The sequence below is a fragment of the Orcinus orca genome, chromosome 4 (assembly GCF_937001465.1).
Source record: "Orcinus orca chromosome 4, mOrcOrc1.1, whole genome shotgun sequence".
In the NCBI taxonomy this organism is placed as follows: domain Eukaryota; kingdom Metazoa; phylum Chordata; class Mammalia; order Artiodactyla; family Delphinidae; genus Orcinus; species Orcinus orca.
Window position 1 is genome coordinate 127,145,488 of NC_064562.1, and position 27,428 is coordinate 127,172,915.

The window sequence follows — 27,428 nt, forward strand, 5'->3', positions numbered from 1 at the left end:
GTAATGATAATGGGTTGATTAAGCCAGAAAGACACAGGTGCTCCTTCCTCTATGCTTCCACTATACATTACACAACATTTTTGGTTTTTTATTTTTGTTTTGGCCACACTGCATGGCTTGTGGAGTCTTAGTTCCCTGGCCAGGGATCAAACCCGGGCCCTTCGCAGTGAAAGCGTGAGGTCCTAACCACTGGACTGCCAGGGAATTCCCCACAACTTTCCATTATAGACATCACATTACACTACAATGAAGTTTCTTCTTATCTGTATACTAACTGTACTGCAAGCTCCTTGAGGGCAAAGACGCTTCTGCTTCATCAGGATATCACCTGCATTTAATACCATGCTTGGAATACAGGAGGCAATCAATAAACACATGATAATAGGAAGGGAAGAGAGAAGGAACAGAGGAAGCATTTTCCTTTAAGGGTTTTGTAAACTATCAGGCTATTAGCAAGAGGGATGCTGGGTTCCCAGCTTCCCAGATGATCTGATCCTATAGCTCTGAGAACAAAGGCCTAAGAGTACCAAGACAGACATGTACCTCAGAGGGGTGCTTTCACCCCCTCAGAGACTTGGTCTGCTTTCAGACTTCAGATGGCTTTCTCTGCTGCCCCATTGAGGGTTCTAGGATTTTTACTCTGTGCAGGGTGACAAAGCCTGCCCAGAATGTGGAAAAATAAGAGTATGTAGAGTCAAAGGAATGTACATAAAGAATGAATTTATTTCTAACTGATAAATTAACAGAATGACAAAAATACATAATCTGAATATTCTCTTATTTAAAAATGAGGATTCTAAATCACACATTTGAAAGGAACTAAATTGCCTCTGAAACAAGAGTTTTGTTGAAAACATTATTCTGAATTTTAAAACATAACATATATCAATAAAAAAAAGTCTAAACCTTTAAAGACTGTATATTTCTGCTTTGTTTCATGTGGAATACAAATTCTCTACAAGCAAACAGGTGCCTTGCTTTCTTTGATGCTATGTAGATCCTTTCCAGAGATCTGTTGAGTTTTAAGAATAGAATCACTATTTACAAAACCCAACCATTTATATGCTGTTGTCTCTATCAATTTTTGCTGTGGAGTGGGTAGCATTACTCAGAGCTTGGGTTATATATACTTCTATCCCTTCAGCCTGAAGTAAAAGTGGTGGAGTAAACTATAATGAATTAAAAGTTATAAACATCTTCACTTTGTTCTACACAGAACATTCATTAACTGTACTTTACATATCTTTGTGCCCAATCCCTAGGATATCCTATGCATACATAATGCATTATTAGTTCATTAGTAACAGATAGAGGGCTCAAGACCAAAAAAAGGGGTACGAGTCATTAGTGTCTCTTGTTCTTAAAACCAGGTTAATTCATTTTGTTTACTAATCTTCTGCTTATGAAAACTCTGATAGTTGTGTAAAAAAACAGCAGGAAAACACTGTGGCTTAGAAAATCAATTCTTCACAAATTTTACCTTGGGGTCACAGGTTTCTCTCTCCATTTGTTTAGGAATAACAGCTAGAAAAGCAGTCTCTTCTTCACTGCCCAAGGAAAAGAACTAGGATAAAATATCAATAAGTATGTTAGCTAAAATAGTTTTGTAGGTGTTTATGAGTTTGATGGGAAAATATTCCTCAAACTTAAAGTTAAGTCTGCCCTTTCAAAATGATGATACTTGTCATCTCCATCTTGCTTCTCTATATACATACATACAATAAGCAACCCCCGGCAAAGGGGTGCTCTAGCAGAGAAAGTACTATACTAGTTAATTTAAAAACTCAGCATATTAGAAAATTGGAATTCTAAACTTTTAATTGAATTCTTCTTTAACATTGCTGGGTATGTTATAAATCCCATACTAATATTTATGTTAATGCAGATTATTTAATTCAAAAATTAGTGTAAAATTAAAGAAGTGTAATAGTTTATTTAAAGAGAGAATCATCTTCTAGCCACCATAAAACACAAGATACAGACAACAGCAACTAGTCATTTTTAGTTCATCAAGTAACTATATAAAATAGCCATAATTCCTAATATGAACTACAGACTCAGAAAATGAACTCAACTGTAGAAGTAATTTCTTTATGTTTAACAAATATGGAGAAAAAATTTGCCACTAAAAGAGGTAAAATAGTGTATTTATTCAAATAATAGTCACTTTCCTTTTATAACATATACATAAGCACAACTGCCAATCAGGTAGCTCTTAAAAACATTCAACTCATATTTTAGAACTAGCATTTTTGAATATAGTGAGTTTAAAAAATTAGTTAGCATATTGTATCTTCTAGCTCCTTTGCTTTGTGTGACTAATCACACTTACAGAAATAAGGTGAAGGTGGCATTAAATATTAAGAGCACCCTAATTTTAAATTTTGAAAGTTCCTTCTATCACTAGGTGTGTATGAAGAGTTTGATTCAGAGTTGTAGCAAGAAAGCTATTATAAAAACACAAATGTACTTTGATATTAATGCTAAAAAGATTTAAATTTTTGTTTTGCAAAAGATTCTAAGACCTTTTTCATTATTGTGAGATTATAAAATATTTTGCTTTAAAAATATATGACATTTATTTAAAAATATATATATATATGACATTTATTTAAATGGCAACTCATCCTGGAGGGAAAAACAGTGATAGTGTTAATTTGCAATTTATACTTTGTGATAATTATACTTGAAAAAGTTTAAAACGTTTTTTTTTTGTTTTTCTGTTTTTTTTTTTTTTTGCGGTACACGGGCCTCTCACCGTTGTGGCCTCTCCTGCTGCAGAGCAGAGGCTCCGGACGTGCAGGCTCAGTGGCCATGGCTCACGGGCCCAGCCGCTCCACGGCATGTGGGATCCTCCTAGACCAGGGCACGAACCCGTGTCCCCTGCATCAGCAGGCGGACTCTCAACCACTGCACCACCAGGGAAGCCCTAAACCGTATTTTTTTCAAGTGAAAAAAACCCAGTAAGAATGTGATCATTTGTAAGCAGCTGCTGACTGTTCATTATTTTATACTTGATCTTGTAATATAAGGGTGAAAAATGATTGAGTCACCACAATGGATTTTGTTTTATTTTGTACTGTTCTGGGCAACAGAGCCTGCAGATGCAGTTGTAATTGTCAATGACAATTCTTGGATTAGGTAATGCTTGCAAGTTTGAAAAATTAGCTTTATGATAAAATATTTGTTATTTACCCAAATTCTACTGATTACACAGGACACTTATACAAGACAGTAGGCTCATCTAAATGAGTATAAAAGGGTAACTAATTACAAATAAATTTGAAAACTGGCAATATAGAATACAAACGTATAATTACATGCCATACCTATATATACGAATACAATTTCTGTCTATGTTACATTTTAAAAGTTAACTCACCTGCAAAGACTGAAGTGATTTACTTGGTTCAACTTCATTTTCTTTTATCATCTTAGGAATAGAACATTAATATAAGATAAGCCAAAAGATAATAGTAACTTAGAAAATAAAATATAGATTTTTTTAGATATAAGAAATATAAGGTCACCATTACTAATAATCAAAGAAATAAAAACTAAGTGTTGATTAAATACTATTTCACTTAGGAAGAATTTTAAAAGATCTCAGTACTGGTAAATATGAAACAAATATTCATATTGTAAAACATTAAGATATTTTGATTTGACTTATATCAACAATCTAAGAAAGTTGTTCTTGGCCTCTCAAATTATCAGTTCCATTTCTAAGAATCAAATCTAAGGAAATAACTAAACGTAAACAATAATTTATGTGCAAAAACATCTACTAAAGTTTTATTTACAAAAGCAAAATGCTAGAAATGATCTAAATGTCCAAAATAGGGAACTGTTTGTCTAAAGCATAGGATATCCATGAGATGGAATGATAAGCAACCTTTAAAAGGTATGTGTAAGTGTTCTTAGTAATGTGAGAAAATACAATATGATATTAAGGAGAAAGGATATAAAACTATTTGTACCTCTCAGTCTAACCATATTTTTTAAATTAGGCCAAAAATGCTGGAAATGTTAATAGTAATTATCTCCAGGTGGTATGGTAAGTTTTATTTTTTCTTTACCTTTTTCTGTATTTAAAAAAAAAGGAAAAAATTGATATTATTAAAAAAACAGTAACATGGAAAATAGAATATGATACAAACTGGGGGTAAATGAAACAAGGAAAGAACTGTATCTTCAAAAGTGCTAAAAGCATCTTCACTGAGAAACACTAATCTAGATAACTTATTGTAGAATTTCATTTCATCCTAATTAGTACTATTATTTTTTATATTATTTCCATGGTTCCCAAACTGGTGTAACAAGGTACTTTGGGGTGCCACAGTGAACTCAACAGAGGCTCCACAAGATATTTTAAATTTGAGGGAAACACAGTGTCATTAGACATCTGTCAGAAACGGAACAAACTGCAAACTCAAGGTAGTTCAGCTTCAACATCAGATTTCACGTCATTTCTGTCAGTAACATCATATCTTTGTGAAGCTGGGTTTTAGGAAATGGCTATGATAAAAATCAATTGCCATACAAAAATCAATGTGGACCCAGAAACTGAATCTATTCCAAGCTTTGAGAAGTTGCACAGTGCCCAACAAGTGCATGCATTCCATTAGTAACTGTGTTTATTTAAAAATAAAATGCTTATCATAACCATTTCACAATATATGCATATATCAAATCATTATGTTCTACATCTTAAACTAATACAATGTTATATGGTCAATTATATCTCAATAACATTGGAAAAAAAGGACAAAATGCTTACCAAATTACTAAGTTTTTAATACTACTAACTAAATAAAAGGAACTGCTAGGTTTCTTTTGGCCAAGCAATGCAATAAAAAAAATCACTAAGATACAGGAGAGGTCATGAACCAACATAGCTTCAGACTCCTGTATTTCTATAGTATCATTACAAATTATAGAACATTCTATATCAAAATAATAAATATACTGACAGAAAAATATGTACCTGTTGAGGATCCTGGTTCAGATGAGGAGACTTTGGTATAGCTTGAGAAACTACTGCAGTCAATTGTTTCCTAGCTAGAATGGACAAAATCCAATTACCTTATTCATCATAAATATAGTAGTGCTCTAAAATTTTCAAAAACTTATTTCTAAAACTGAGTGAAACAAGGAATATAACAATTATTTACAAAATAGAGTATGCCAGGCACTGGGAAAACAGCAGTGAACAAAACAAACAAGATCCCTTGAAAAGAAAGGGACACAGAAGATAAATTCAGATTGTGATACAAAAGGGTTTCATAACACAGGGTGAAATGAGAGAGAGTAATGTTAGCAGGATGACTTGAAGAGATCTCTCACAGGAAGTACCATTTATGCTGAAACCCGAAGACAAGAAAAAACTAGCTATGCAGGGGTAAAGGTGTTCAGGTGAAAGGCAGAACAAGTGTAAAGACTCTGAGACAGAAAAAGCTGGCAAACCTACAGAATGGAAAGGAGGATGGGGGGAACTCAGCGTTCTGAGAAAGGTCTGAGAAAATATTTGGAGATTAGATGAAAACTTCCCTAACATGGGAAAGGAAATAGTCAATCAAGTCCAGGAAGCAGAGAGTACCACCCACAGGATACACCCAAAGAGAAACACACCGAGACACATATTAATGAAACTATCAAAAATTAAATACAAAGAAAAAATATTAAAAGCAGCAAGGGAAAAGCAACAAATAACATACAGGGAATCCCCATAAGATTAACAGCTGATCTTTCAGCAGAAACTCTGCAAGCCAGAAGGGAGTAGCAGGACATATTTAAAGTGACAAAAGGGAAAAACCTACAACCAAGATTACTCTACCCAGCAAGGATCTCTTTCAGATTCAATGGAGAAATTAAAACCTTTACAAATAAGCAAAAGTTATTAGAATTCAGCACCACCAAACCAGCTTTACAACAAATGCTAAAGGAACTTTTCTAGGCAGGAAATACAAGAGAGGGAAAAGATCTACAAAAACAAACCCAAAACAATTAAGAAAATGGTAATAGGAACATATATATCAATAATTACCTTAAATGTAAATGAATTAAATGCTCCAACCAAAAGACACAGATTGGCTGCATGGATACAAAAACAAGACCCGTATATATGCTGTCCACAAGAGACCCACTTCAGACCTAGGGACACATACAGACTGAAAGTGAGGGGATGGAAAAAGATATTCCATGCAAATGGGAATCAAAAGAAAGCTGGAGTAGCAATACTCATATCAGATAAAATAGACTTTAAAATAAAGAATGTTACAAGAGACAAGGAAGGACACTACACAACGATCAAGAGATCAATCCAAGAAGATATAACAATTGTAAATATATATGCGCCCAACATAGGAGCACCTCGATACACAAGGCAAATGCTAACAGCCATAAAAGGGGAAATCGACTGTGACACAATAATAGTAGGGGACTTTCATACCTCACTTTCACGAATGGACAAATCATCCAAAATGAAAATAAATAAGGAAACACAAGCTTTAAATGACACATTAAACAAGATGGACGTAATTGATATTTATAGGACATTCCATCCAAAAACAACAGAATACACTTTCTTATCAAGTGCTCGTGGAACATTCTCCAGGACAGACCATATTCTGGGTCACAAATCAAGCCTTACTAAATTTAAGAAAACTGAAATCATATTAAGTATCTTTCCCAACCACATCGCTATGAGACTAGATATCAATTACAGGAAAAAAAAAAAACTGTAAAAAATACAAACACATGGAGGCTAAACAATACACTACTAAATAACCAAGAGATCACTGAAGAAATCAAAGAGGAAATCAGAAGATACGTAGAAACAAATGACAATGAAAACACAAAAACCCAAAAGCTATGGTATGCAGCAAAAGCAGTTCTAAGGGGGAAGTTTATAGCAATACAATCCTACCTCAAGAAACAAGAAAATACTCAAATAAACAACCTAACCTTATACTTAACGCAATTAGAGAAAGAACAAAAAAACCCCAAAGTTAGCAGAAGGAAAGAAATCATAAAGATCAGATCAGAAACAGATGAAAAAGAAATGAAGGAAACATCAAAGATGAATGAAACTAAAAGCTTGTTCTTTGAGAATATAAACAAAATTGATAAACCATTAGCCAGACTCATCACGAAAAAATGTGAGAAGACTCAAATCAACAGAATTGGAAATGAAAAAGGAGAAGTAACTGACACTGCAGAAATACAAAGGATCGTGAGAGATTACTACAAGCAACTATGTGCCAAAAAAATGGAAAACCTGGAAGAAATGGACAAATTCTTAGAAGAGCACAACCTTCTGAGACTGAAACAGGAAGAAACTGAAAATATAAATAGACCAATCACAAGCACTGAAATTGAAACTGTGATTAAAAATCTTCCAACAGGGGGCTTCTGTGGTGGCGCAGTGGTTGAGAGTCCGCCTGCCGATGCAGAGGACGCGAGTTCGTGCCCCGGTCTGGAAGGATCCCACATGCCGCAGAGCAGCTGGGCCCATGAGCCATGGCCGCTGAGCCTGCGCGTCTGGAGCCTGTGCTCCACGACGGGAGAGGCCACAACAGTGAGATGCCTGCGTACCGCAAAAAAAAAATAAATAAATAAATAAAAATCTTCCAACACGGCTTCCCTGGTGGCGCAGTGGTTGAGCGTCTGCCTGCCAATGCAGGGGACACGGGTTCGAGCCCTGGTCTGGGAGGATCCCGCATGCCGCGGAGCAACTAAGCCCCGTGAGCCGTAATTACTGAGCGTACGCGTCTGGAGCCTGTGCTCTGCAACAAGAGAGCCCGCGATAGTGAGAGGCACACGCACTGCGATGAAGAGTGGCCCCCGCTTGCCACAACTAGAGAAAGCCCTCGCACAGAAACGAAGACCCAACACAGCCATAAATAAATAAAATAAATAAATAAATAAATACTTTTAAAAATCTTCCAACAAACAAAAGCCCAGAACCAGATGGCTTCACAGGCAAATTCTATCAAACATTTAGAGAAGAGCTAACACCCGTCCTTCTCAAACTCTTCCAAAATATAGCAGAGGGAGGAACACTCTCAAACTCATTCTACTACGCCACCATCACCCTGATACCAAAACCAGACAAAAATGTCACAAAAATAGAAAACTACAGGCCAATATCTCTGATGAACACAGATGCAAAAATCCTCAACAAAAAATTAGCAAACAGAATCCAACCCCACATTAAAAGGATCGTACACCATGATCAAATGGGGTTTATCCCAGAAATGCAAGGATTCTTCAATATATGGAAATCAATCAACGTGATACACCATATTAACAAATGAAGGAAAAAAACAATATGATCATCTCAATAGATGAAGAAAAAGCTTTTGACAAAATTCAACACTCATTTATGATAAAAACTCTCCAGAAACTAGGCACAGAGGGAACCTACCTCAACATAATAAAGGCCATATATGACAAACCCACAGCCAACATCATTCTCAATGGTGAATAACTGAAACCATTTCCTCTAAGATCAGTAACAAGAAAAGGTTGCCCACTCTCACCATTATTATTCAACATAGTTTCGGAAGTTTTAGCCAAAGCAATCAGATAAGAAAAATAAAAGGAATCCAGTTCGGAAAAGAAGAAGTAAAACTGCCACTGTTGCAGATGACATGATACTATACATAGAGAATCCTAAAGATACTTCCAGAAAAGTACTAGAGCTAATCAATGAATTTGGTAAAGTAGCAGGATACAAAATTAGGGCACAGAAATCTTTCTCATTCCTATACACTAATTATGAAAAATCTGAAAGAGAATTTAAGGAAACACTCCCATTTACCACTGCAACAAAAAGAATAAAATACCTACGATAAACCTACTCAAGGAGACAAAAGACCTGTATCCAGAAAACTATGACACTGATGTAAGAAATTAAAGATGAAACCAACAGATGGAGAGATATACCATGTTCTTATATTGGAAGAATCAACATTGTGAAAACGATTATACTACCCAAAGCAATCTACAGATTCAATGCAATCCCTATCAAACTACCAATGGCATTTTTTACAGAACTAGAACAAAAATTTTCACAATTTGTAGGGAAACACAAAAGACCCTGAATAGCCAAAGCAATCTTAAGAAAAGCAGAGCTGGAGGAATCAGGCTCCCAGACTTCAGACTATACTACAAAGCTACAGTAATCAAGGCAGTATGGTACTGACACAAAACAGAAACAGAGATCAATGGAACAGGATAGAAAGCCCACAGATAAACCCACACACATATGGTCACCTTATCTTTGATAAAGGAGGTAAGAGTATACGATAGAGGAAAGACTGCCTCTTCAATAAGTGGTGCTGGGAAAACTGGACAGCTACATGTAGAAGAATGAAATTAGAACACTCCCTAACACCATACACAAAAATAAACTCAAAATGGATTAAAGACCTAAATGTAAGGCCAGACCCTATAAAACTCTTAGAGGAAAATGTAGGCAGGACACTCTATGACATAAACATAACAGGGGGGCTTCCCTCGTGGCGCAGTGGTTGAGAGTCCACCTGCCGATGCAGGGGACATGGGTTCATGCCCCAGTCCAGGAGGATCCCACATGCTGTGGAGCGGCTGGGCTCGTGAGCCATGGCCGCTGAGCCCGCGCGTCCGGAGCCTGTGCTCCGCAACAGGAGGGGCCACAACGGTGAGAGGCCTGCGTACCACAAAGAAAACAAAAAACAAAAAAAATAACAGGATCCTTTTTGACCCACCTCCTACAGAAATGGAAATAAATACAAAAATAAACAAATGGGACCTAATGAAACTTAAAAGCTTTTGCTCAGCAAAGGAAAAAATAAAGAAGACGAAGACAACCCTCAGAATGGGAGAAAATATTTGCAATTGAAGCAACTGACAACGGATTAATCTCCAAAACTTACAAGCAGCTCATACAGCTCAATATCAGAAACACAAACAATCCAATCCAGGGCTTCCCTGGTGGCGCAGTGGTTGAGAGTCCACCACTGATGCAGGGGATACGGGTTCGTGCCATGGTCCAGGAAGATCCCACATGCCGCGGAGCGGCTGGGCCCGTGAGCCATGGCCGCTGAGCCTGCACGTCCAGAGCCTGTGTTCCGCCAACGGGAGAGGCCACAACAGTGAGAGGCCTGCGTACCACAAAAAAACAAACAAACAAACAAAAATACTACAGTGAGGTTACACCTCACACCAGTCAGAATGGCCATCATCAAAAAATCTACAAACGATAAATGCTGGAGAGGTTGCGGAGAAAAAGGAACTTTCTTGCACTGTTGGTGGGAATGTAAATTCATATAGCCACTAAGGAGAACAGTATGGAGTTTCCTTAAAAAACTAAAAATAGAACTACCATACGACCCAGCAATCCCACTACTGGGCATATATCCTAAGAAAACCATAATTCAAAAAGAGTCATGTACCACAATATACATTGCAGCACTATTTACAACAGCCTGGACATGGAAGCAACCTAAGTGTCCATCAACAGATGAATGGATAAAGAAGATGTGGCACATATATACAATGGAATATTACTCAGCCATAAAAGGAAGCAAAATTGAGTTATTTGTAGTGAGGTGGATGGACCTAGAGTTGGTCATACAGAGTGAAGTAAGTCAGAAAGGGAAAAACAAATACAGTATGCTAACGCATATATATAGACTCTAGAAAAAAAAATGGTTCTGATGAACCTAGGGGCAGGACAGAAATAAAGATGCAGATGTAGAGAATGGACTTAAGGACATGGGGAGGGGGCAGGGTAAGCTGGGACAAAGTGAGAGAGTAACAATGACATATATACACTACCAAATGTAAAATAGATAGCTAGTGGGAAGCAGCTGCATAGCACAGGGAGATCAGCTCGGTGCTGTGCGACCACCTAGAGGGGTGGGATAAGGAGGGTGGGAGGGAGACACAAGAGGGAAGGGATATGGGGATATACATATGCATATAGCTGATTCACTCTGTTATACAGCAGAAGCTAACACAACACTGTAAAGCAATTATACTCCAATAAAGATGTTAAAGGAAAAAAAAAGAAAGAAAGGAAAGTGCATAAAGGAAAAAAAAAAGGAGGACAGGGTGGCTAGGCCAAACCACCTTATCAGGTATCTGTTTAAATTGGGATTTTTCCCTTAAAAGAAATTCAATAATCTCAGTTTCTTGCAAAGTCACCAATAAGACTATAATTTTAGTGATAACTACCGTTTAAAAAAATAGCCATGGGGCTTCCCTGGTGGTGCAGTTGATAAGAATCTGCCTGCCAATGCAGGGGACACGGGTTCAAGCCCTGGTCCAGGAAGATCCCACATGCCATGGAGCAACTAAGCCCGTGTGCCACAACTACTGAGCCTGCACTCTAGAACCTGTGAGCCACAACTACTGAGCCTGCGTGCTGCAACTACTAAAGCCCGTGCGCCTAGAGCCCGTGCTCTGCAACAGGAGAAGCCACCGCAATGAGAAGCCCATGCACTGCAAAGAAGAGTAGCCCCCGCTCGCCACAACCAGAGAAAAGGCCGCGCACAGCAACGAAGACCCAACGCAGCCAAAAAATAATTAATTTTAAAAAAATTCAATAACTTAAAAAAAAATAGCCATATCCAGTGCAAACTTCACTTTTTGCCAATTGTTACTTTTGGTTTCATTATTTTCCTGTAAACATTCAGACTATACCAAATGAAACAAAAATAAGTGGATTTTGGAACTTGAGGTTATTTATAAAAGGAATTTTAAAAAGGCACTGGATGAAAATTATTTTTCCCTTTACTGCCTTCCCTCAAGAATAAAATTCTAAATTAACATTTCTAAAATATATCCAGTCATCTCACAAAAACTTGAAGATAATGGAGAAAATGTTTTTTAACACTTTCACACATTCTAAAATGGTGGTAAAACAGATTCTTTTCTAATTCTGTATTAAAATCCATGAAGTCATTTGCTATATTCCAATAAAAAAAATTCCAATTCTCAAATTGTCTCAAGAAAACCAACTTAATCATTTTTAGAGAAATATATTTATGTCAGAAAATACAGTCAATCCTCATTATTCACAGATTCCGCCTACTTGCTAAAATTTATTTGTAACCCCCAAATCAATACTGTGTTTCTGAGGTCATCTGCAGACATGCAGAGCTACAAAAAGTGAGTTGCTTGACATGCACATTCCCAGCTGAGGTAGAACAAGGCGACATTCTGCCTTCTAATTCCAGCCCTCATGCTACAAACAAGTGTCCTTCTTGTGATCTATTTAGTACATTTTTCATATTTGGGGGCTTTTTATTGGTGACTTTGCTATTTAAAATGTTCCCTAAGCATAGTGCTGCCTAGTGTTCCTAAGTGCAAGAAGGCTCTGATGTCCCTTATGTAGGAAACATGTGGTAAGTTTCATTCAGGCATGAGTTAGTTACAGTGCTATTGGTCATAAGTTCAGTGTTAATCGATCACCAATATATATTAAATAAGGCATCTTTAAATGAAAACACACATAAAACAAGGTTTTGTACTGATCAGTTGATGAAAATGTTCTGACCAGAGGTTTGAAGGAACCTAACCCTGCATTTCTCCAAAAAGCAATGGCCTATTTTTCACTAATCCACTGTTTGGTAACTTTATAGAACACAACCACCACAAATAATGAGAATCAACTGTAATCCTCTTTTCCAACTTGATAAGAAAAAAGAATAAATTTCCCAAAACTAAATTCTGTAATTTCTAAACCTTCATATTAGGAATTTATATCCTTATATGACATTGCATAACTACATCTACCCATATTTATTTTTCAATAGGTTTCTTCTTATTTTTAATTTTTTAGAAAATAAACCATAGGGACTTCCCTGGTGGCACAATGGTTAAGAATCCGCCTGCCAATGCAGGGGACACAGGTTCCAGCCCCAGTCCGGGAAGATCCCACATGCCGCGGAGCAACTAAGCCCATGCGTCACAACTACTGAGCCTGCGCTCTAGAGCCCGTGATCCACAACTACCGAGCCTGCATGCCACAACTACTGAAGCCTGCATGCCTAGAACCCGTACTCCGCAACAGAAGAAACCACAATGAGAAACCCGCGCACCACAACGAAGAGTAGCCCCCCACTTGCCACAGTTAGAGAAAGCCCACAAGCATCAACAAAGACCTGATGCAGCCAAAAATAAATAAATAAACTTATTTTTTAAAAAAAGAAAATAAACTGTAATAATAGTCATCATATTTAACTACATTTGAAAGAAATATTTTACTAGGTACAATAATTTATTCCTATTTTTCTCAGGGATTCTTTGAGATATTCAAAGAAGAGTTCAATTTTAACTTTTGAGTACACTGTTCATTCACATTCATGTATACATAATATTTATGTCCTATAATATTATTTTTCTTAAAAAAAATGCTATTGGCAACATTCCACAAGCCAAGTCAAAAGACCAATCAATGACATACTGAAAGAAAATATCTGCAATATAAAGGGCTGCTATTTCTAATATATAAAGAGCTCTTCCAAGTAAAAGAGAATAAAAGACCAACAACCATTAAAAGACTGGACAAAAGAGTAGAGCAGACTATTCATGAAAAAAGACATACAAATGATGCTTAAACATAGGAAAAGCTCAATTTCACTTGTAGTGATGGAAATACAAATTTAAAATACACTCTCATTTCTCATCTATTAGATTGGTAAAAATTCAAAAGCTTGGCAAAATACCCTACTGGCAATGCTATGGAGAAACAGGCACTCTCATACATTATTGGTGGGAATGAGAAATGGTATGATTCCTTCAAGAGAATTTTGAAGTATCTAACAAAGACACAATTTTACCCAACAACCTTACTGCTAGGAATTTGCCCTGAAGACATACCTGCAGTAACATGCAAAAAGTCCATACAGTTATATAGATACAGATATATAAAGTTACTTATTGTCACATTATTTGCAATAGCAAAATACTGGAGACTGGTTGCAAAAATGATGGTTCATCCACACAGTAAAATATTATATAGCTATAAACAAATAAAATGAGGATGAGTCCTATGAAGTGATAGGTAGTGATTTCCAGGATACATTATTAAGTGAAAAGAATCAAGGTGCTAAAGAATACAGAGCACAGTATCTTATGTTGAATAAAGGGAAACAAGAATTTATACCGGGAGGTGTTTATTTTTGCAAAAAAGTAAAAAGTAAAAACCAGACCACAAGTATGATATATTGGTTACCTACAGCAGGTAGGAATAGGATGGAAGGCATAAGGAAGGAATCTGAGTATATGTCTTTATACAGTTTTGATTTTTGTACTCAGTTAATATTCTACATAGTCAGAAAAAAAATTTTTTTAAAGAATAAATCAACTATATCCTCATACGAAATATAGACGATGAACTTAACTATATATCAAATGATAACATAATCACAGTAAAGAAAAAAAAGTACCCAATAACTTTGGAACATAATACTCCAACTCTATACTCTCAGGATATACTCTAAACACAAACAAAGAAACAAAACACAACCAGTTTAAAAAAAAAATGCAAACAAAGAAAAACTCCAAGGAATTTGTAAGCTTTACAAATTTTTTTGCCAGTAGTGATATTGGTTTAACAATTTGGAAACCATTTGGTGCGCACCATAGAATTGAGGAAGTAAATATACTGATGCTCCTGGGCACCAGGACCCTTTCCACTCTGAGAATAAAGAAACACAATTATGGAATGAAGGGAAGAAAGGAAGAACCCTGTGGTTTAGAACTGGAGTTAGAGATATCAATATGAGCTCATGACGTTTTTCTTAAAAAAGTATCTCCTAGCACATGACCAAAAATGTACAACGACAGGAATGGATTATAACACACACACATATTTGCTTATATGTGCCTATATATGCTTATATACACATAACATATTTTTGAAAGGATACTCTGGAAGAAGACTGCTAATTCTGAGTGGACTGAAGGGCTGTGGTAGGAAGGAGACTTACTTTTCACTATATTATCCTCTATTACAGTTGATTTTATCAAGTACATGTATTACCTATTTAAATAGCATGTAATTCTTAATGTAGCCTCCAGAGCAAATATCTCATCCTTTGAACTATAAAGAGAACAATCCAAAACAGACATGACATTCTAACCTTCAGGATTGCTATCTGGCTCATCGGTCTGCCGAGTTCCTTGTTGTTTAAAAGCAGTATTCCTCTTTTTCAATACTTCCAAGCCTTCCAAAGCCGTACTGTGTTCAGACAATGATTTTAATAGGGAAATGCTATTTACTAATCTGGAAAGTTCTGAAGAATGTCTAGGATTATTCCAGTATTGTTTGCTTTCTCCAGCAGTTTCTACATCAATATGGTCCTGGGGTAAACTTCTAGTCCTTCCCAAGTCTTCAGATTCAGGAACATGTGATTCTGTGTCTTTGGAAATAGGATGTTTTTTTCCCAAAGGGTAAAACGAAGAATTGGAAACTTGGGTATGTGATTTATCAAGTGCAATACATTCTTCAGAGTGAATCTGACTGGCATTTAATAGCTGGATACTGTTGTCACTGCTAGAGGTAAATGGTAAAACCTGTTTGGTATTTTTGTCCAAGTCACTTCCCATAATAAAAGGCCGAGGCTGAGCCTGTTCTGAAAATAGGTTTTTTTCAGGATTCTGATGAGTGGCTATGTTTAAAAAATGAGGAATATGTAAATTCGTGTTTATACTTTCAGATTTATTTGGGAATGAAGCACTAATAGATTTATTACTGCCTTCATTATTTTCTGCATATACATCATCAGTCCACTCTAAGGATGAGTCAAAATTGCTTAATGTGTCACTCCACTCCTCCTCTATTTCTTTTCCAGTGTTTCCAGCTTTCCAAGGTCCTCTGTCAAAACCTACACACGTTTTATCACAAAACTGTGATGGCAGAATCTCTTTCATGGGAAATGTCTCTGATAGTTTGCCCCCAGTAGACGTTAAGAGAGGCAAGTGTTCACTGCCAACTTCTTTACAGCTTATATTCTCACATCTTGAATTGCCGTCATTAACCAAAGTTTCTTTCACCCAACCCTCTGAATCCTGGGAAATTCTGTTGCTCTCCTCTGATTCCTCCTCAGTGTCACTGGTTTCAAAATTCTTTAGATTAAATGTGACCTCCACAAGTGGCTGTGTTACATTACTCATAGGTTCATGAATATTATTAAGGAGTTCATTATTAGTACTACTTTTAGAAAATATGTCCGTATTATCATCAGAGATCCCAGAATTGTTACTTAGTGAAGATTCAATTTGTAGATGTTTATACTCCTTTTCTGTTGTTCCACGTATATCTATCTCCTGAGCTTTTTTTCTAATGAGAATTGACCCTTTTATGCCCATCTGGTCATTTTGATTAAGAGGTCTTTTATTATTTTTTTGAATGTCAGATTCTGATAACAAGCCATCATTTTCTGCGTTACTACAGGTAACTGGTAAGCCGCTGCTTTCACAGAATGAAGGAATTTCTAATTTTCCTTCTTGATCCCAGGTCTGATCATTATCATCTACTGGCTTGTCTTCGTTATAGTTTTTTCCATTTTCAGCACCTGTTTCAAAGAACTGTATCCTTTTTTGCACCAAAAGGTCTTTCAAGTTTAAATTACCAACTTGGGCCTTGGGTTTTTTTTCTATATCATTTCCATCTACCGTAGAGGAATGTATAGGCGAACTCTGTGAGGATAAATACATGGCCCACCGGCTTTTATTTCTCATGGTATTTTCTGATTGATGCTGGTAGCGTAAACTTTCTGTGCTCTTCACCTCAGCATACTCTTCTTGTTCAATTAAGCACTTTGGTTTAGTAGGAATTTTTAAACTTCCTTGTGGTTGCATCTGAGGGAAATGTCCTGTAATCTCAGAATTTAGTTCCTTAGACGTACTAGTTGATTTGGACTTCAGAAGAGCTAATATTTGGGCTTTGCTTCTAATATTTTGTGAAACTCCTAAACAGTGAGATACAAAACTATCTCTTTTCATGGGCTCATTGGTCAGTAAAGAATCTGAATGCTTATTTACAAAACTGACAGGAGAGCAAAAATAATTTTCTTCACATAGCATTTCTGGGTTAACCTTGAAGGACGAAGTAGAGACAAGTGAAGAAAAAGGTATGCCATTTCTCTCTCTGTTCTTGTAAGTGACAATGTTCTCAGGGTCTGTTGGTATATTATTTATATCTTTCTTGCCAACTGTAGAAAACAAAGGAGGTGTGCTGTAGAATGGAGAAAGAAAAATAGGACCAGGTTTCTTAGCTTCAAATGAAACAGCCGATTCATTATTTTCTGTAATAACCATTTTCTTCGGCACTTGACGTGGTCCTTGAAAACCCTAAAAATATTAAACAATTATTAGCTGTTCTATATCCTATAAAGAAAATGTAAAATGAACTGACTAAAAAAAAAAAAGAAAAAGGAATGTGGATGTTTTACAAGGTAATAATTAAGATATAAAGTTTGCTAAGCTAAAATGCAAACACTCATTTGTATTAAGATTAAGGTTTACTTCCTTTCTACCTAAGCATATACTATGAAGCACTGTTTTAATCATACAGTACAATAGCTTCACAATTCACTACTTCTTAAAACAATTTTATAAATATATATTGATTTATTATTTTCAACAGAGAAACTTACAGCAAACTTCCTTTTTAAACCAGCAGGCTGACACCCAAGGGACCGGCCAGAAGATATAAACCTCTTTGAATTCAATGCTGGTGCTTCTTTAACAACATCCTGTTTGACAGCTGTGTTTCCAGTAACTTTAACCTCCTCAACTGTGATTAAGTATCGATCACTTTCTAAATCATCTCCAGGTTTCACCTAAATTTTAAAGAATTAACATCAAGATCATATACATCTAATTATTTGATTACCTATGTGTTCCAATAAGCTTCTAGCACAAGCAAAGACACAATGGATATTTAATAAATAGTTGTTGAATGAATGAATTGATAACTAAATTATTGATTACTATACACTAGTTAACTATCAACAAGAACAAAAAAAAGTAATACAACAAAAAAAATTCACTAATTTGTTTATTCAACAATATATATTAGGGGGACTTCCCTGGTGGTGCGGTGGTTAAGAATCTGCCTGGCCATGCAGGGGACACGGGTTCAAGCCCTGGTCCGGGAAGATCCCATATGCCGCAGAGCAACTAAGCCCGTGCGCCACAACTACTGAGCCGGCACTCTAGAGCCCACGAGCCACAACTACTGAAGCCCTCATGCCTAGAGCCCGTGCTCTGCAACAAGAGAAGCCACCTCAACGAGAAGCTCGTGCACCACAACAAAGAGTAGGCCCCGTTCACCACAACTAGAGAAAGCCCGCGCGCAGCAACAAAGACCTAACACAGCCAAAAATAAATAAATAAATTTATACTAAAAAAAAATACATATTAGGGACCTATGTGAGAACTTTTGTTACATGCTGAGGATACAAAGACAAGCAAGGAAAAGATGCCTCCTCTCAATTCACCTAGAATTCATAAATCTAAATGTAATTTTTAAATTAGAGCTATTAGGGACTTCCCTTGGTGGTGCAGTGGTTAAGAATCTGCCTGCCAATGCAGGGGACACGGGTTTGAGCCCTGGTCCGGGAAGATCCCACATGCCGCAGAGCAAGTAAGCCCGTGAGCCACAACTACTGAGCCTGCGCACCTGGAGCCTGTGCTTCGCAACAAGAGAAGCCACTGCAATGAGAAGCCCACACACCGCAACGAAGAGTAGCCCCCGCTCGCCACAACTAGAAAAAGCCTGTGCGCAGCAACAAAGACCCAATGCAGCTAAAAAAAATTAATTAAAAAACAATTAAAGCTACTAAATAATCAGTTATATATATATCTTTATAAATTAATGTGAATTAGATACATACTCATAATTATCACAAATTATTGTTAGTTCTTAATCATATTCCCAAGAAAGCATTTTTAATCACTTTAATTAACAAATACAGCACTTGCCACCACTTCTGACTGCAGCATAAACATAAGATTATCAACCTAGTTGATAATATACAAAATCTGTGTATTATCACAGATAATGTGCTCAATCTTTACTCATGAAATAATTTTAAATGAAATAATAACAACAGTCATTACCATCACTAAGTATCTACTAAAACAGTGCTTCTCCAAGACCCTCTTTTGGTAAGTATAAAAATTCCACAACCACTACTGTCATAAAATTTAAAAACAGGTTAAGTACCGTGGCCAAAATCAACACAGTGATAATAAGAATATGTATGCATTTTAGCACTTTGAAAATCACTGTACTAAACTGCTAGGCACTTTGCCTAAGCTATTTCTAACTTTCCCACCAACTGAGTAGGCTGTCTCCGGTCTACATTTGACAGCCGAGAAGCTGAACACAGAGAGGTTAGGTTAGCTAGGAAGTATGTGAAAGTGGGAAATAAACCAAGAACAAACAAATTCTAATATCCTTAATCTTTACACTAAAATATTCCCTTCCATTTTCCAACAGAGGAAAACATGGAATAAATATTTGAGAAAATATTTTAAATAGGAATAATTTCACAAAATATATCCCACTGTAGGTCTCTGCTTATCAAAACCACATAATAGATTTAGAGTCACTTTCTGGGTTCAAATCTCAGCCTTACCACTTTAACTCTATAAGCATGGGCAAGTTATTTAAACTTTCAGCACTATACTCCTAATCTATAAAAATCACAGGGTCCCGGCTTCCCTGGTGGTGCAGTGGTTGAGAGTCCGCCTGTTGATGCAGGGGACATGGGTTCATGCCCTGGTCCGGGAAGATCCCACATGCCGCGAAGCGGCTGGGCCTGTGAGCCATGGCCACTGAGTCTGCGCGTCTGGAGCCTGTGCTCCACAACGGGAGAGGCCACAACAGTGAGAGGCCTGCGTACCGCAAAAAAAAAAAAAAAAAATCACAGGGTTGTATAAAGGTTAAATGAAAAAATACCTAAAAGCTTTTAGCAGAGTCTGGCTAATAATAAATGTTCAATAAATACTAGCTATAATTACTAGTATTAGTACCATTACTATACTATTTAACAATATTCACAAAGGAATTAAGATTTAACAATAACTTAAAAATAAGATAAATTAAAATACCTCAAGGCACTTAAGAAATAAACTCTCCAAACATTCTCCTTTGTCATCGTATAGAATTGCCTATATTAAAACAAAAAAAGTGTTAAAAATGTTAAAAAGGGACACAACACAATTCCACTTTTCTTAAACATCTTCAAAGCAAATCAAAAATTGTTATATAAGTAAATCATGTAATGAAAGGATTACCCACTTTGTAAACTTGGATTAGAAAGTGCATCTATCTCAAATGTTTTCTAAGCATCCATTCAGTGTGTGCAAAAGAGCAAAGGCATACACATAAATTCAACAACTTATTCCCTACCAGGAGAATCTTGGAATGGAATCAGGGAGAAGACAGAATTGGAATGAGTTACAGGAGGCAAAACAGGAAACACGATCAGTAAAGAGATTATTGTTATGGTGTGATATGAAGGATCAAGGAGATAATTAGAGTTTGAAATAAGTCATTAGCACTGGGATAAGACAATTGTATAAGAGGCATAAAGAGTAAAACTTATCGAATATGCAGGATATGGGAGAAAAAGGAAACCAAGGTGATTGTCATTTTCTGGCTTTCTCCTCGTGTCTCTCTAGCTCTCTAGCCATTTTTCATAGCGGCTTCTCTACTAGCCCCTTAAACATTGCTGTTTCCATCACTTTGGATAATAGTTAGCAGTTCCTTAAAAGATTGAACACAGTTACCACATGATCCAGCAATTCCAGTCCTAAGTACGATATACGTACAGAGAAATGAAAACATGTTTTCAGAAAAACTTGCATACAAATGTTCAGAGCAGCATTGTTCATAATACCAAAAAGTAGGAACAACTCAAAAAAGTTCATCAATTGATGAATGGATAAACAAAGTGGGATATATCCATAAAGTAGAATATTATTCAGCAATAAAAAGGAATAAAGTATTGGTACATGCTTCAACATGGATGAACCTTGAAAACATGCTAAATGAAAGAAGTCATTCGCAAAAGACCACTTATTGTATCATTCCATTCATGTGAATAGTCCAGGATACACAAATGTGTCGAGACAGTAAGTAGATTAGGACTGAGTAGTGCCTTTATGGTATTTCTTCCTGGGGTGACAAAAATATTCTAAAATTAGACTGCAGTAATAGTTGCAAAACTCTGTGAATATATCGAGTTGTATACTTTAAATGGGTGTAATGAAAAATGTGTGAATTATATCTCAATAAAGCAGTTAAAAATTTTGGTATTTCTAAGGTCTCCTACATTTTCTTCTCTACTCTTTACATTCTATTCTCCATTCCTGAGCATATTATTCACAAAATTCATGTCACACTTCTGCTCAAATGTCTCCACAGCTCCCAAAGAATAAGACAAAAGTCCCTACATTAGCCAATAAGGCCTACATAGTCCCCTTTATCTTCATTCTTACCCTTGCTCACTCTACTTGTTGTTTGCCTAACTCACTAGACATACATCTTCATTTAGTTTACTGGTCTGTCTCCTCCATGTTATTTCCACAAAGCCAGGGATTTAACTGTTTTGTTACCTGCTGCATCTGCTAGAACAGTGTGTAACTCCTAACAGGTGCTCAAAAAGTATTTGTTAAATAAATGAATGAACGAATCCACTCCAGGAGCTTCAAATATCATCTAAATGCCAAGTACTCCCAATCTGCATCAGTAGCCCAAAACTGTTTTCTGAGTTCCAGGTCCCTATCGCCAATTACTTGAGTGTTTTGATGACACTGAAAATTCGGTATGTTCAAAATGAAACTGTAAATCTTCATTGTTCCCCCTAAACTTGCTTTTCTTTTTCAGATATCCTATCTCACTCAATACCATAATCATAATACAGAAACCTGAAGTCATTCTGGATTCTCTTCACCTTCCATATCCAAGACCTTAAGATTCTATAATATTTTCACAATTTCTCTCTAATCATCCTTTCTCTCCATTGTCAGTGCTAAGGCCTCCTTAGTCAGACCCCCATCACTTTTCATCTACATTATTTTATAGCCTCTTTATTATAACTGTCTTCCGAAATCCAATCTTTCATCCTACATAACTTAAAAGGTATGTTAGACATTGCTGCCAGAGTGATCTTTCTAAAATAGAGACATGATTATGTCATTCTTCTACTCCTAATTCTTCACTGGCTCCTCAAGCTGAGCACACAAAGTCCTTCATGATATGGCTCCTGCCTACCTCTTTAGCTGTGTATTCTACAGTTTGCCCACACGGGACCTTCATTCCAGCCAGAGTCAATTGTTTATAATTCCCCAGAAATATTTCACACTGTTCCACACCTCAACACCGTTACAGCAATGACACAATCTTCAATCTTCAGCTCCCCTCCTTCCGACCTATCAATTTTGTTTACAAAACAAAACAAATACTCAAAAAAATACTCTTCATCTGGAAAGACTTCTCTGAACCAGAGTCCAATTTTGATGTCTCTCATTTGTAATTTCATAGACCCTTAAGCATATCTCTGTATATACTCTAATCCTTAGGCACTTAGATAAAATTCCCTTGAAGACAAAAACTATAACAGTTACTATTTATTGCATGCTTAAAATGTGCCAGTTACTTCGTTAAGAGGTTTATTTGTTATCTTATTTAATCCTCAAGAAAACTTTATGAAGTATCATTTTCCCCATTTTACAAAGAAGAGACTATATGCCTTGAGGGACTAAATAACTTGCCAAGATTACACATCTAGTAAGTGAAGAGCAGGATTCAGGCTAATGTCTATTTGACATTAACTGCTCTTCTACACTGCTTCCATACGTCTTATTTGAATTTTCCCACTGCCCAGCAGCAATATATGTTTACTGAATGATGACTCAGTTAATGGAAGATGAATAACCCTGACAGTAAGAATCTGAATACATAGAGAAAAGGCATTACTATCAAGAAAAATACTGTAAACAATAGCTTGGATTTGGGAACAAGGGTTAGGATATGAGATTATTAATTTTCCTGGATCATAGAAAAACTCTCTGGGACTAACTTGTATTTATCTTGCTTTCCTGTAACCTATCAGTGTGAGGTATATAATGGACACTCAATAAACATAAGCTATAGTTGAAGATAAAGTTGGATAATACCACTAGCATAACCTTAATACTTATGATTTTGTACCAAAAGAAGACATGAAAGACAGGCAGAATCCAATCATATGTCTTTTTAACATAACACAAACTATAAGATTTTAAAGACTTGGCCTTAACTGAATAGGAAGACCACCCAAAAAAAACCCCCAGAGTTTTACAGAACAGCATTGGACAGTGAATGGATTAGTTTAAAAGTATCTAGCCTGTTTGACTTAAGTTGACTAAATATTAAGCTAGGACTCAACTAAAAGTTAAACTAAACTAGGTTTATAAACTGAATAGGATCTGTAAGCTGAAATTGAAGGCTTAAGGCAAAACTAATTTTTCTTTTACTTTTCTGGTTTTTTGTTGTTGTTTTTGTTTTTGTTTTTAAAGAATAGTGCTCATTTCCTTCCCTACCATCTCTTTTATTTTATTTTCTTTGGCCACGCCGCACAGCTTGCGGGATCTTAATTCCCCAACAAGGGATTGAACCTGAGTGAAAGCGCAGAGTCCTAACCACTAGACCACCAGGGAATTCCTACTTTTCTGTTTTAATAAATCAAATGTTAATTTAAAAAATGATAAGTAGTCTTTCTACATTAAAAATTTTCTCTTAGTGATAATTTCAGAGTGATAGATATGTAGAATAAGGACAGAATATGGAGATCTTTAACTGCTGGCTTCATTCAGGAGGCCACAATCTTGTCAATGTGTCCTATATGTTATCAACTCATCTATAATAAAGTTCTTCTTTTAAATTAGTAATATTAAAAGAAACAATAGAATGGTTAGGGCATGGGCTCTGGAGCCAAAAAATCTAAATTAATAAACGACTCCTCCACTTTCTTGCTGTGAGATCTATGGGCTTCATCTCTCTGAGCCTTAGCTTCATCATCAATAAAATAAAGATAAAAATAGTACCTAACTAATAGGGGACTTATAAAGACTAAGTAAGTTGATACATTTAAAGCATTATGCCTGGTACACAGTAAGCACTTGATAAGTTTTTTTTTAAAGAAATCAAAACAGGGTGATGGGCCAAATGGGTGAAGGGGGTCAAAAGATACAAATATCCACTACAAAATAAATAAGTCATGGGGATATAATGTACAATATGGTGACTATAGTTAATAACACCGTACTGTATATTTGAAAGTTGCTGAGAGTAAATCTTTAAAGCCCTCATCACAAGGAAAAGAAAAGAAAAGAAAAAGAATTTTTCTAACTATGGATGGTGATGGATGGTAAGTAGACTTATTATGATCATTCTGCAATGTATATAAATATCAAATCATTAAGTTGTACACCTGAAACTTAAATGTCAAAACTATACCTCAATAAAATAAATGACTACAGCAGATTGCTCTGTGGCTGGGCCTCATCCCATCCGTGGAGAGCCTATATAGAACACAACGGCCAAGTAAGAGAAAACTCCTCCTGCCTGACTGTCTTTGAGCTGAGACATCAGTTTTTTCCTACCTTCTGACTCATACTGAAATACTGGCTCTTCCTGGGTCTCAAGCCTGTTGGCATAAACACTAAAACCACATTATTAGTTCTCCTGGGTCTCCAGCTTGCCAACTACAGATGGTGGGACTCGTCAGCCTCCATGATCACATAAGCCAATTCCTTACAATAAATCTCTGTCTTCTCCATAGAGGGAGTAACAAAGAGAGAGAGACAGAGATAATTTATATATCTTTATATATAAGAGCATGTAATCCTGAGTCCTGACTAAAAATTTTAAGTATGGGAAGAGAATGAGCCCACAGAAAATACTCAGAAGTGGGCAGTAAGCAACATCAGGAGAGCATGGTGTCACAGAAGTCAAATGAAGAAGTGTTGTGAAGAATGGAAGAGACAAGGGTGTTAAATAAGGTCATGAGAACTGATAAGAGGAGAACATGAAAATTTGACAGATGGAGATAATCAGGGTGGGAAACCCAAGGAAGGATCACCATATCTAGCAGGGTTGACGATTATCCTACTAAATAATTTTCTCAAGACTGATAGGATCATATCATAAAATAACAGATTCAAAGAAAATCCAGAAATAGAAGAATTCTATACATAATTTCAGAAATTGGCAGCTTTTCTAAAATGGTATGTCAACTCTGTATGTACCATTACACTGTGAGCATTATTGTGTTAGAAATATATATTTTTTTGTTTGTTTGTTTTTTGTTTTTTTCTTTTTTGCGGTATGCGGGCCTCTCACTGTTGTGGCCTCTCCCGTTGCGGAGCACAGGCTCCGGACGCGTAGACTCAGCGGCCATGGCTCACGGGCCCAGCCGCTCCACGGCATGTGGGATCTTCCCGGACCGGGGCACGAACCCGTGTCCCCTGCATCGGCAGGCGGACTCTCAACCACTGCGCCGCCAGGGAAGCCCTAGAAATATATTTTAATAGTAGTTTTTTCTGTATAGTTAAACTCTTATTACCTGCAAAGAAAAAGAGTGTGCCAGGACTTCCCTGGTGGCACAGTGGTTAAGAATCTGCCTGCCAATGCACGGGACATGGGTTCAAGCCCTGGTCCAGGAAGATCCCACATGGCACAAAGCAACTAAGACTGTGTGCCACAACTACTGAGTCTGCACATTCTAGAGACCGTGAGCCACAACTACTGAGCCCACGTACCACAACTACTGAAGCCCGTGCGCCTAGAGCCCATGCTCCACAACAAGAGAAGCCACTGCAGTAAGAAGCCCACACACTGCAGTGAAGAGTAGCCCCCCCGCTCAATGCAATTAGAGAAAGCCCAACGCAGCAACAAAGACCCAACGCAGCCATAAATAAATAAATAAATTTAAAAAAAACAAAAGAAAAAAGTGTGCTAAAATTCCTGAAAAGTTTCATAGAAAATCTAATTTTAAAAAAATCTGAAGAAATTAAATAGTTTTTTTTTTTTTTTTTTTTTGCGGTACGCGGGCCTCTCACTGTTGTGGCCTCTCCCACTGCGGAGCACAGGCTCCGGACGCGCAGGCTCAGCGGACATGGCCCACGGGCCCAGTCGCTCCATGGCATGTAGGATCCTCCCGGACCGGGGCACGAACCCGCATCCCCTGCATCAGCAGGCGGACCCTCAACCACTGCGCCACCAGGGAAGCCCAATTAAATAGTATTAACTGAACTTTTATAATGCACAAATGAATCACTGTGGTATGGGAATCATTTGACAACTTCTGTTTTCATATCATCAGCTTATGGACATATCTAAGATTTTATCATCTACAGAGTTTTCTTAATATTCAATCAAAAGGCAAGAACCCAACTCTTAGACTCCATAGTCAACTGCTATGCACTTACTTTGTTTCCTAAGTGAGTGATCTTCAGAATTCCATCTTGCCACACTTTTGACTTCTTCATCTTTTGATGAGTATATAGTACCTTATTTCCAAAAGTACAAAGGAAAGAAATGGTTTCTATTTACAAGTATTAAATGTATATATTTTTATACCCTTCCTACCTACAAAAAATATTGAAGACATCTTTTATCAAAATAAAAGCACAGATATCATAACAATAACAACAAACACTAACAACAAAAAATACCTGGTAGCAAAAGGCAAGGGAGGGGAGAAAGGAGAGGTAAAACCTAAGGAAGAAACTGAAAAGTTAACTGAGCAACAAAAACTATTTTGAGCTTCCTAGTCATTTGTGGGATGGAAAAAATTGTACAGTTCTCAAAGTCCAGGAGTACAGAGACTCCTGGAGGTGTCCCCCTCAAGACTTTTTCAGGGGTCTGTGAAGTCAGAACTATTTTCATGATGTTGTATGTATCTCAATCTCACTCCTTTGGTCATGTACTTAGTAGAAGCTCCCATGGTTATATATATGCAATATTGCAAGATTCAATTTCCGAATGAACACAGAAGCAGATCTGAGAATCTAGCGGCTTCTATTAAGTCAAATATTAAAGGGATTTGCAAAAAATGCACAGCATTGCTACTCTTTACAATATGTTTCTGTTGTTATTGGACCATAAACTTTTCATTAAAAATGTAATCTATGTTAAATGTAATGGGCTTATTATTTTTAATGAATTAATAAACATTTTAAAAATTTCCATTATAATTTCTAATATGAAAGACAGCACTAGATATAAGGCCCATAATCAAAAATTCTTTGGGGTCCTCAATAATTTTTAAGAGTATAAAAGGGTCCTGAGACCAAACAGGTTAAGAACCACTAATCTAGAAGAGGCATGCCAGTCCTTCAAGAGAAAGAAATTATTTCCTGGTCCCAAACTT

General features: G+C 36.6%; 1 protein-coding gene across 1 annotated transcript in view; it reads right to left on the reverse strand.

The window, feature by feature from the left end:
- ZGRF1 (zinc finger GRF-type containing 1) overlaps window positions 1-27,428 on the reverse strand; it is a 70,727-nt gene that overhangs the window by 39,404 nt on the left and 3,895 nt on the right. The window contains 7 exon segments of the mRNA XM_049708966.1: window positions 1,481-1,564; window positions 3,383-3,433; window positions 4,988-5,061; window positions 15,138-17,349; window positions 17,655-17,840; window positions 20,119-20,178; window positions 26,485-26,565. Of these exon segments, the coding sequence (XP_049564923.1) occupies window positions 1,481-1,564; window positions 3,383-3,433; window positions 4,988-5,061; window positions 15,138-17,349; window positions 17,655-17,840; window positions 20,119-20,178; window positions 26,485-26,565 (2,748 nt within the window).